The sequence below is a fragment of the Rhipicephalus sanguineus genome, chromosome 3 (genome assembly GCF_013339695.2).
Source record: "Rhipicephalus sanguineus isolate Rsan-2018 chromosome 3, BIME_Rsan_1.4, whole genome shotgun sequence".
Lineage (NCBI taxonomy): Eukaryota > Metazoa > Arthropoda > Arachnida > Ixodida > Ixodidae > Rhipicephalus > Rhipicephalus sanguineus.
In genome coordinates, this window is record NC_051178.1 from 148,684,466 (window position 1) to 148,696,021 (window position 11,556).

The 11,556-nt window shown below is 43.4% G+C and overlaps 1 protein-coding gene across 1 annotated transcript in view; it reads right to left on the bottom strand.

Annotated features, from left to right (window-relative positions):
• The window catches only part of LOC119385957 (E3 ubiquitin-protein ligase Nedd-4), an 11,998-nt gene extending 601 nt beyond the window's left edge, over positions 1-11,397 (bottom strand). Inside the window, exons 1-7 of the mRNA XM_037653315.2 lie at positions 10,985-11,397; positions 9,887-9,978; positions 8,798-8,885; positions 6,433-6,471; positions 6,267-6,320; positions 5,910-6,016; positions 791-896 (exon numbers count right to left, since the gene is read on the bottom strand). Coding sequence (XP_037509243.1) covers positions 791-896; positions 5,910-6,016; positions 6,267-6,320; positions 6,433-6,471; positions 8,798-8,885; positions 9,887-9,978; positions 10,985-11,026 — 528 coding nt within the window. The 5' untranslated portion in view covers positions 11,027-11,397. The remainder of the gene's footprint in view (positions 1-790; positions 897-5,909; positions 6,017-6,266; positions 6,321-6,432; positions 6,472-8,797; positions 8,886-9,886; positions 9,979-10,984) is intronic.
• Positions 11,398-11,556: the final 159 nt, after the last annotated feature.

Here is an 11,556-nt window from a genome sequence, read left to right on the forward strand (position 1 = left end):
TCGCGTGTGCGAGAGTGGCTATCGTGTACTGAGGAGTGCGGCTCCCCGTGGCAAGAGCGCATCTGATCCGAAGGCCCGCTCTGGATTTATGTCGGCTATCGGCCAGTGAGGATGCTATGTCTTTGCGACGTGAACAGGCAGATCGCGACGTCAACGGGCAGATGCCCCGCCCACCAACGAGAGTGAGAACCGGCCTCTGTTTGAAAAGAGGGCGCCTGAGAAAACAGCAACTTCGCGTTCCGCTTGTAGCCTTTACGCGGCACGCACGACTGCAATATTTGGCTGAGCAGTTCATAGCCGTGTCAGCTTTCCGCAGGATGTGTTTTTTCAACAAGCCCAAGGGGTGCTTCATGACCCCTTTACAAGACGCTGAAAGTCTTTGTCATACAAGAAATTCAGCTGGAATAATATATGGCACTGCTAACACAGAAAACGAAAAAGAGGTGTCTTAGGTGTTTCATTTATCAGATAACGCCTTAAATAGAGTTTATCACAAAGCCTTGTCAGGAGATCGTAACAGTCTTTTCGACAGCGCACCACTATTACCTGCCCATCAAGCTGTGTGCATTGCATATCAAATGTACATCCATGTTGAATTTTTACGAATCATACTCTGACAGTGCCATGAGAAGAAATTTGTGTTTTAAGGAGGCAGTTCTTTTACTTGTCACACTGTTTTAGTGAAATCTTATCTTGCTCACCGCAGGCCTGCAATTCTATAGTGCTCACAGCGCTTCTCATAGCTTCTACAATGTGGTGCAGTTCTAGCAACACGGAGCGTAGTTCTTACCTCGTCTGTTGAGCTCTGGTTTGCGTTCTCAGCTGCTTGCTGCTCCCCGTCTGGCAGGTAGGCATGGTAGACCTGCAGGTGGCCCTTGACCCGGGACTTGGCGCTGCTGAAGAAAAGGCGGCCTATCTCACAGAGTTGTTGCAAAAGGGTGTTTAGTGTGTATACAATCATAAAAACAATGTTGAGACCACTTTTGTTGAGTACGACTGACATGTAGATGAAAGGACCCACAACCATAGGTCGGCGAACTCACTCATGAGTCGACTCACTCAGACTCACATCGAGCCGTGAGTCCGAGTCTGAGTAATATTTTCGTGAGCTTGAGTCCGAGTGAGTACGACTGAGAAAAATTTAAGTGAGTCTGAGTGAGTCCGCTTAAGGAAAGTTTTGGTGACCCTGAGTCCGAGTGAACCCTAAGGGCAAAATATATTTCATGAGTGAGTCGGAGTGAGCTCCAGATTTTCGTGCCGATCTATGCTGATAACTACTCAACTTCAGCATTACTATCAGTGTTATGCCGGCTTGCGTTTATACTCAGGTCTACTCACATGTACTTCAACGCACTAGGATGCATACACCAGCTCAATATTTATTAATCAAAGGCGTGAGTGGCGGGGGGGTGCTGGAGAGGGCGAGGTGCTTTGACATCTTCCCCTCAAACTCCTTCATGGGAAGTTCATCATAAAAATATGTCGTCAGCCATATCTTTCAATAAAAATGTTCTTACTGGATTGGAACCCCTAATTAAAGGTACGAGATAAAAGGTGCCAATTAGAGCACTGATAATGCGAGGTATTAATCCTAAAGAGCACTTGACAGTATGGCCGAAAAAGTGATGATACGCTGACGGACTCATGAGTTGACTCACTCAGACTCAGATCGAGCCATGAGTCTGAGTCTCAGTGAGTCCAAGTGAATAATATTATAGTGAGTTTGAGTTCGAGTGAGTCGGGTTGAAAAAAATTTCAGTGAGTCTGAGTCCGAGTGAGTCTGCTTGAGAAAAATTTTGGTGAGTGTGAGTCTGAATGAGCCTTAAGGGAAAAAGTATATTTCATGAGTGAGCCTGAGTGAGCTCCATATTTTTTGCCGACCTATGCCCACAACACACATGCTTTCTTCAAACATTTCAAGCCATGATGTCCATTTTGTTTCTTGGTGTGTCATCAGCATTGCTCAAAAAGTCCTAAAACAATGTCAAGGCTTGAATTGAAAGCATGCACGCCATAAATTCTGCCCTTTCTTGTCAAAGAAAAAGCTATAGCAACTACACTGCCCAGGATAAGGGAATAAATCTGGCTAGATTATAATAGTAGTACAGTATTGTTTCTCAAATGTGGGCTGTGTAAAGTGGCATTTGCCTAATACAGGCAATTTTCACAAGGAAAATGTGAAGTACAATAAGTGCGTCAACATGCTTCGGTAATGTATGACTCGTAGTAGTCCACGGACACGAACTACCCATATGTGACTGGATGGACACGGAACTACCCACATATCACTGGATGGATCACAGTATGCCTCACTGGTTCCTGTCCCACATCAGCAATAATCTTATTACAATAATAAAGGCTCAAATAAAAACAGTGCTCACATTGTGAAAGTGCTACTGTTGCATGCTTGAAGTAATGGTGCATCGCTACCTACTAATCGTTTGGTGATCTCAACTTTGTCTAGAATGGAAGAATTGCATCAATCAAACCTCTCAGAGATTTGAAAGTACCACAGTAATGACCAACTTTCTAGATATTGTCTAAAATTACAGTACAGACACTAACCATTTTTATTTGTGCACAGTAAAATGAAAAACAGATTTCATAAAGGAATGGTACAGCTGCCGGTATAGCATGATTATTTTTACATGCTCAAGGAACATTTCAGACACTAAATACAATTATTTTAGGAATAAACTTCAAGATTTGTTTTTGTTATTTTTTTTTCCCTACAGATCTTCCTAGCAGTGACTACAGTATCCCTGCAGAATGTCAGTGATCTTAATAAAAGGTTAATATGTTGAGCAATAAAATGATATACAGTACTTTCTTAATCATGACAGCAGTATTTTTTTTTTCAGTGTGGAAGTCTACTTGCACCAAGTACCCTGAACGAAGAGGAAGCACGGTTACCCAGCCGATCCAGGCGACACAGGTGGTTCATTCTGACTGAATAAAGTTAGGTAGACCGCTACCCAGCATCCCAAACCTTGTCCACACCTTTACCAGAGATAGTACATACTCACAGCGAATTTTATGCCTGAGCATCTTTCACGCTCTTCATTACATTCAGCCAATTGCACTCTCTGTTACGTGTCTTCGTCTTCGCAAGCAAAGGCTTTGTGTCACAATTTGTTTCTCGTAACCAATGCTCTATGGAGTCTGCGGAGGCAAGTGAAAAATCCAGTGCTGGCAACCTGAGGTAATGAACTGCTAGTGACCACAGACAGAACATGAAGAGAAGACAGGACAAACAAATAAAAAAACAAATAGAAGCATTGCGGAGGTCAGTGATCACACAGGCTATATAATGTTGGCTAGGCTTTATGCCATCACTTCACTAAGGTGACACTCCACTTCAAGTACCATTCAGGGGTGGCGCCAGTGGGGCGTTTGGGGGGGCTGGAGCCCCCCCAAAATTTCCGCCTGCACCCCCTTTGTCCCCCGCAAGCATAGTCAAAATACAATGCATATGTTTCCAGCCTCCCTGCCCCCCTGAAGGAACCCACTTGTCGTGGGTGCCCCCCCAGTAAAAAAATCCTGGCGCCACCCCTGGTACCATTACAAAAGCTTTAAGAAAACTTACTATACAGCTGCATGTAAAGATCCCCTTCAGGCAAGAATTATGATGGACTGTCAGTAAATGTGTCAAATATACACAACATTATCCCAAGGCATCGGATATTTTATTGGAAGAAAGAAAAGGTGGTAATGTGTCGATTTGTGCATTTTCAATAAGTAATCATAATTAGAGTGTAATTAAAGATCTACTTATTCTGAAGTCAGTCATGTTCTATTTCTCTATAAAAATATTCATAATATCAGGCTCTTAATACTTCGGTAGATTTTTATTAGAGCTGTGCGAATAGCAAAATTTTGGGTGCGAAGCGAATTAGAATATTGAAGTGTGAGTGCGAATCGAATCGAATATTTTTCGAATATTTCTTGAATATTTCTAGAATATTTTTCTAATACTTCGAAGCGAAATTGCAGAAAAAAAAGAGTTATAGAGGATCCCTAAGCATATTCCTACGAGATAGCAACGTGAAAGTGTTTCTTTTCGGTAGGTTGATGAAGCACTGGCGGGGTGGTGTTTCATAGTTGTATTATCAAGAATGAGGCAATGTAGAGGCCGAATTGCATTTATGTACATGATTTGGTGCAACCAAAGTGTTGCCGACAACACTTTACACGTGATAGGCAAAGATGCCATTTCCTCAGCCGTTACCTCCTTACACCGTGGCCTCTCCTCCTCTTTCAACTTCTGTGGAAGCCCAACTGATGTGGCGGACAAGGGTGTGCTCCCTTCAAGTCCGGAGTTCCAAATCTGCCTCATAGACGTCGATATATATAAAATTTTGGATGCTAAAAAGCTTCGGCTTCTGATTTTTTTGTACTTCCTGCCCCAATTTCAGGTCCAAAACAGCATTAACTGAGCCCCCACCTCTGTCACATCTTTCATCTCCATGTTGGAACCAGCGTTTTCTTGAGCTAATACATTTGCGACCGTAGCAGAGCTTGAAAGGCAGCTTTGCCGCAATACCGGGGTGTGATGAGGTGAAGCATATTGAAAAATCTAGGGACCACTTTCAATCGGACGTGTCTGGCAAAGTTCGACCGTAACGGAGCTTGAAAGGCAGCTTTGCCGCAATAGCGGGGTGTAATGAGGTGAAGCATATTGAAAATTTGAAGGGGACACTTTCATTCGGACGTTGACTGTATTTGTTTTTGAGAAGCTCAAATAGTTCGAATAGTAAAATTCCAGTGCGAATCGAATCGAATAGCAAACACTATTCGAAAAATATTCGAAATTTCGAATATTCACACACCCCTAATTTTTATCAGTTATATCCATGATGTAATCCGTGATTATATCCGTGATGTAATCCAATGCACATTAAGTTTCATACTCTCATATCGTAAATATGTGTTCCTGTGGCCAGCGGTAACAGCACACTGCTTGCGCTCACAACTGAAACACAGTACTTTGCACTATGGAAACACATTGTTGCACAAGTATGTGACCTAAGCTAACCTTATGTTCCTAGTTGCAGCTATGATATATGACAGTTATTCCACAGAAAGCAGGACTGCCTACTAAATTTAGCCTACTGGGAGGCTAAATACTTCGAGATACTGCTCTCTTAGAGGGACACTAAAGTGAAAAAGTCAGTTTAGATTGACGAATTGTACACTGATAACTGTAATGTCATTAAGTTCACAGTCGTAGGTTCATTAATAGAGGAGAACATCAAGGTCAAAGATTCATTTTTAAATTTCGTGCCATATTCTTCGTGTGTGACGTCGCGAATTTCAAGCTATCTTTTGTATTTTACTGACATTGCCTCAACAAAATTTTCTGAAACTTACTATGTTAAATCTATGGCCCCTTCAGAGGATAATGTGCTCCATTTTTACTGATTAAGAACTATGTAGGACCTAGCAGATGCCGTCGAAATCTATGACGTCACAACGTTTGGTGCAGGAATTTCAATGTACCACCTGCATTTTCTTTGTGTGCGTTTTCTCGCTTACCAAACGTCTTCTTGCGGTAAGCATGGTGATACTGGAATTGTGAAGGAGCAATTTACTAATATGACAAAAATCGTTTTTCTCTTTAGCGTCCCTTTAAGCAACCTCACACTCCGGAGCAGAATGTTACAGCTGCTGAGCCATCATGGCTCATATGTCCCACAAGAACATCATACCACTACTGCGAAGGAACCTTTTCTTTTTGGTATTGTGGGGAAGAAATTTCCAACATGTTTGCAAAAGTAACCTATCAGCGCAATCAATGTTGTCAGTGCCTACGCCTGCTCATCTAACACACAAAGCCTGCTTGACTGGCAATGAGAGAGAGGAGGGGGAGAATGCGAGAAGGCTCCTGTCGCATGCCAGGGCTGGCTCACCTGCGCGGCCGGAGCAGGTAGTATTTGTGAGGGATGTGCCTCCCCGGTCGTTCCACAGGTATGGCCGCCAGGGGCAACTCCACCAGACCCAGGAAGTCGTCGCGAGTCTGTGGCATTGAGCGCGCACCAGACACTGTGACAGCAGCGGGCACACTGTTCGATCGCATTCCTCGCCATAAAGACTGTGAAGGATCCAAAATGCACAGGGTGCATTTTAAATGGCATCGGCCATCAATAGAGAGAGAGAGAGAAAGAGGACGTACGACCAAGCGCCTGCACCTACGGCATACCTAACTGCCACACAGCGTGCACTCGTTGCTCGTTCTGCGTGCACAGCAACGAATGAGGTAAGCTTACCAGTCTGTTTTCATCAAAGACTTCCATGACTATCTTGTGCTCCTGAGGATCAACCTGGAATGAATTGCACACAATGTTGTGTTAAACGGTCGGCAATGCGAGAAAACAAAGTAAAAGGTCAGTAAATCAGACAAGTTTTTACAGCCTAGAGGTGGCAAGTCTTTACCTTGATCACAAACTCTTCATCCCATTTTGGATGCAGCGTCTGGAGGAAATAGATAAAATGTATTAAAGAGAGTCAGCTTGATGTAGATCAACTTAAAAGTAACTGGCTAAGGCTTTCCATTTCAGGTTTACAAATATGGATGTGCTTACAACCCCAGAATCAACTTGCAAAATGAGATACTTATTCCAAAGGCAGGTATTTAAGTGTACACTTCAAACAGTTTGAGAACATGCCTACGGAACTGCATGGTGTTTACCACTGGCATACTACCTTAAACATGAGTATGAATAAAAAGAAAAGGGATCTACATCAAGCCATCAACGACTTAAACACCATATCTTATCAAGTAATTCCTTTGCCTTTCTATACCTATTCACTAAGCTACTTTCATCAGCATGTCACTATACATTTTCTCGGATGAGCGACCTTTATTACTGTTGACTCTTTCCCTTTTCGTGCTCACAATGGGTACAAACGCTAAGAGCAAACACACTTTCTGTGTAATACCGCTGTCACACAAGCCCACTAAAACTCTTTTACGTAAGCGGTCTTTTACAAAGTTTTTAATGAAGAGGCATTGCCTTGCAGACACATGGCACTAACAATCTCTTTTTAGTGTTTTCTTCCGAACGTGCTACCGAAAACGTAGCGCTAGCTTTCAAAACCAAACGATTCAAAACAAAATTATGTACCTCGATATATAAAGTAAAAATTTATTGCGCCCGTATGTGCACGTGTGCTTCTTGCGTCTGTGTGCGACGTGCTAAGCCTCCCTACGTAACATCCCCGGCCCGTTCGACCTGCTTACGAAAATACACAAGGAAATAAGCTTTGAAGGGTTTATTACACCTTCTACAACATATGGAATTTGTTTTTATGATGAGCCTAGTTGACAGAAAAATAAAGATTTGCTATGCTAATTTTTTTCATCAATTTATAATTGCTCGCATCCACTGGTTTCGAGGCTACTCTTTTACAGCCATGAAAGAGATCGACGATCTCAGTTTCTGGAAAAGACCGCTTCTGAAGAGCAGATTGCTCTCCATTGTTTGTCTGCGAGAGAAACTCTTTTTTAAGAAGATTTCTTGCTCAAAAGACTTTCAAGTGCCCGTGTGACAGCGGTATAACACTTGCTAGCAATATTATTTGCTCAAACATGTAACCTGTATAGAACCAAGAGCCTGCACACAGCCAAGTAGTAAATGCTAAAGTGTGCAGGTAACGCACCATGACAATAGCGGCAGAAAAAAACATTTTTGTCCTTACAATTACATCTCCATTCAGTAAGAAAACTTGTCACCCTTTTCCACTGCGGATGCCTACACCTTGCCAGACAAGCTTTCCAGTTTTCATGGTAATAAATGCAGACAAGCAAGCAACATGCTGCACCCACTAATGGTCCCAACCAACAGAGGTAGAAAGTGCATATGGCCATGAGCAATAGCTGCCAGCAAGAATTGATGAAACACGTCTATCTTATTAGCTCTGCTTGAACGCTACTGGGATAGCTAAAACAGCTGGCGATTGTCCGTACATGGCCCTTTTCTATGAAAATTGAATGATGTTCTAGTGAGCATCTGTATGTCTGAATGTCACTACGGGAACTAACACAGTACAGCAGGTAAAAGCTCTTATGTTAGCAAACGCGAGCCTGTTTGCATCCCATGATCTAAAACACTCGACGGAGTATGACAGTTGCAAGACAGGAAGGCATGATTTAGACAATTCTGTGCGACACTATTAAGGCTTGTAATTTCAATTACAGCTTGGTTCATGGATGTGTGGTCCCGAAAGCCACTTGTTTTAAGTGACAGACTAGACAATGTGAAAGGAAAGATGTAACCTTAGCAATGTGTAGATGGCACGAAAAATATGACAAATTCAAGCAAAATGACACGTGATACGATAGCCAGAATAACCTTCGAGTGCACCATTTGCATCTGGAATCTTTCAAGGTGCTGTGCAGTGTGATTGATTAGACATGTGATGGCATCTATAAAATATAATAATTGCTGGGGTTTTATATCCCAAGACCACGATATGATTGTGAGGGATGCCGTAGCGGAGAGCTCCGGAAATTTATGACTACCTGGGGTTCTTTGACACACACCTAAATCTAAGCTTGCGGGCCTCTAGCATTTCCCCTCCACCAAAATGCGACAGCCGCTCCCAAGATCGAACCCGCTGACATGTACCGCTGTGCAAAGACACAGTGAAAAAATGACCTTTTCTTGTGGATTCTGCACACCTGTGTGGAAAGATTCTGAGAGTGCAAAAAAAAAAACAGAAGAAAAACCAAGGATTATTGAAACCTACTGTTCTGCACAGCAAAGATGTGGGTCACACACTCCTTCTGAACACTCACCTTCTTTTTGGTTTTCGTGTAGAGTGAATCCAAGACCGTGTAGCTGTCGCCCCTCGCCTTGACAAGGTCGATTCGCACATAAGGATCGCTGTAAAATTGTGCCCAGTTCAGAAGCAAAACGCGCACCAAACTAATCTTGATAACGCTAAACTAAACAATAAACTACACAGCCAGATGCGGATTCAGAGTATTTATTCAGCACTAAAAATAGAGCTAAAAACTCTGAACATTTTCTAATGCAATGCCTTAACGCTTTCTAAATGTAATATGCACACTTGGATATCTATTTGCTTTGCTTATGGTCATGCTAATACATTGGCTATGGTTTTGGCTCTAACAGGCAGAGGAGATTTTATTTCACGATGAAGCACAAGTTTTGTCTTACAACTAATCATTGTTGTAGTTTAAAGCCCCAAAACCACGATATGATTATGAGGGACACTGAAGTGGACGGCTCTGGAAATTTTGAGCATCTGGGGTTCTTTAACGTGCACCTAAATCTAAGTACACGAGCCTCAAGCATTTTTGCCTCCGTCGAAAATGCCGCTGCCACGGCCGGGATTCGATCCGCCACCTTCGGGTCAGCAGTCGAGCACCATAACCACTAGACCACTGTGGAGGGTTGTTGTCTCACAACTAATGTGTCCTCACATTCCACAAAAAGTACAGCAAGGTGTAAAGAATAGGTACATGTATAAATCAGAAAATGAACCTACACACATCTAAATGCATTGTATGGCTTGTTCTGTTACACTTCAAAAAAAAAAAAAAAAAATTTGTCTACTAATGGTGCGACCAGTGGACCGGCCTTCATCAGACCGGCCGCAATGTCAGTAACCGAATTTTGTTTTTTAGACGTGTGCAGGTTAATTTTCAGATATTTCCTCGGTTCAGTGATTACTTTTTTCTTGCTATGCATATATAACCAAACACATATGCTATACAAGATATATAAAAGTACTTGTAGCACAATAGCTGCTACATTAAAAGGAACAAAATTTAGTGAACACCTTGGAGCACTCATGCTAATTAACGTGCTTTGACAGGCCACTAGATAGCTCAATTCAAGGAGTGAAACTAGATCCTTGCCTTGCTCCAAAAATGTCTTTTTTGGCCAAACTGTGGCCTGCCACAATCCGCAGCCGTAGCAGCTTCGTTGCGCCGCCTTGACTCGTGCCCTCCTGTAACACAAATAGTAGGCAGCTGGCAAAGGCTAGCTAACCTCGCAGACACAACGCAATCACAATCACGTATCCAAAAGGGGAGCCAGGAGAGCTGCACGATAAACAACTCAAGTTTCCACTACATTTCGAGCGATAAGCGTAAGCTTGGAAACGCCAGATACACGGCGACATCCGATATGCGAGACAGTTTTACATTCGTGAATAAACTCGGTCAACTTTTTTTTTTTTGACATAAAAAAAAAGAGAGAGAGCGCGCAAACAGTGCTGACCTTGCCTCTATCCGGCCTGCGCGCACGATCATAAAATCTCTCACACCGCGTGATTATTTAACCGGATGCGGTAAACTAATGCGTGCACTTACATGATAGTACGAAATGGTAAAACGTGCGTTTACCATCGTTTTTTTGCTACACAGCGGGTACACTACGGGAAATCACGGGACCCAAATAACACGCGCGCGCGGGGGAGCCATCAGCGAGGGGCGATATAAGTACGCATCGGTTTAATTCGAAGTCTTTCGTTGCACTTAAAACATTTCCCGCATGCCTCGACTCCCCTCGGACTGTAACAATCGCCCCAGTCAATTGAGAAGCGCGGCAGAGTCAATGCCCGTCGCTAGCACCGTGATCAGCTGAGAGGTGGCGCAGGGTATTGAACCGCCGTTTCGACAAAAACAATACAAACTTCGCAGGTAATGAATGCTGATAAGGCCGTATGTCGGCCGCATTCCGGCGTGCAAGCTCGTCTAGGCTTCGCAACGAAAATTTCGACTGCTCGGCATACTTCCGTGAAACTGTTGACGAGCGAAAACTTTGTGAGGGATGCGCCAAATGCGTTTGCGAACGTCCTTGCTAAAGTGTACCCCACCCAAGTCACCACTTATTTCAGCTTTCGGAAGTATCGCACCGGTGTAGGGGGTCTCGCACACGACAGCAACCAATTCGCAGATGCGTCCCGAGTGCAACGAGCATAAACGGAAATTTGCGAGAAATTTTGCACTTGCTTCGGCTGTGGGGTTCTCCGTAGACTGGCCCCCGTCCGCCATGCCATACGCAATGCCTGGATGCGTTCCGTACTGTGCCCTATTTTCCCGTCTTTCCTTGGCGCGCACCAGCTTTACGCCGTGTGGGTTGCGTTCTTCAAGAGCGAGCCACTTCAGATCCGACACCAAGAACACAAAACTTCACTAAAACTGTTGACCATTTCAGCTCGGTAAGATTTCCGCGTACACCACACCACTGACGGACGACCATCACCATGACGTATTCCCTCAGATGCGTACACAACAGGACACGCCTCTTCTACAAGCGCTAGCTACTGGCGCTTATGAAGTATCCTGGGTTATTTAATAAGCTACCAAGAAAAGTTCTAGGAGCTCTCGACAAAAGGCGTGCTATCTTCTATGCTAGTACTCGCAGCTGCTGCAAGAGCACGTAATTTTTCGATTTCTCGGTGCTGAGAAGTAGAAACCAAAACTGATACAAATACCCTTCGGTAGTCACAAATACTGGTTATAACGTTTGACTTTACGGAAGATCAATAAAACTTGCCGATGTATACTGCTATAAATAAAAT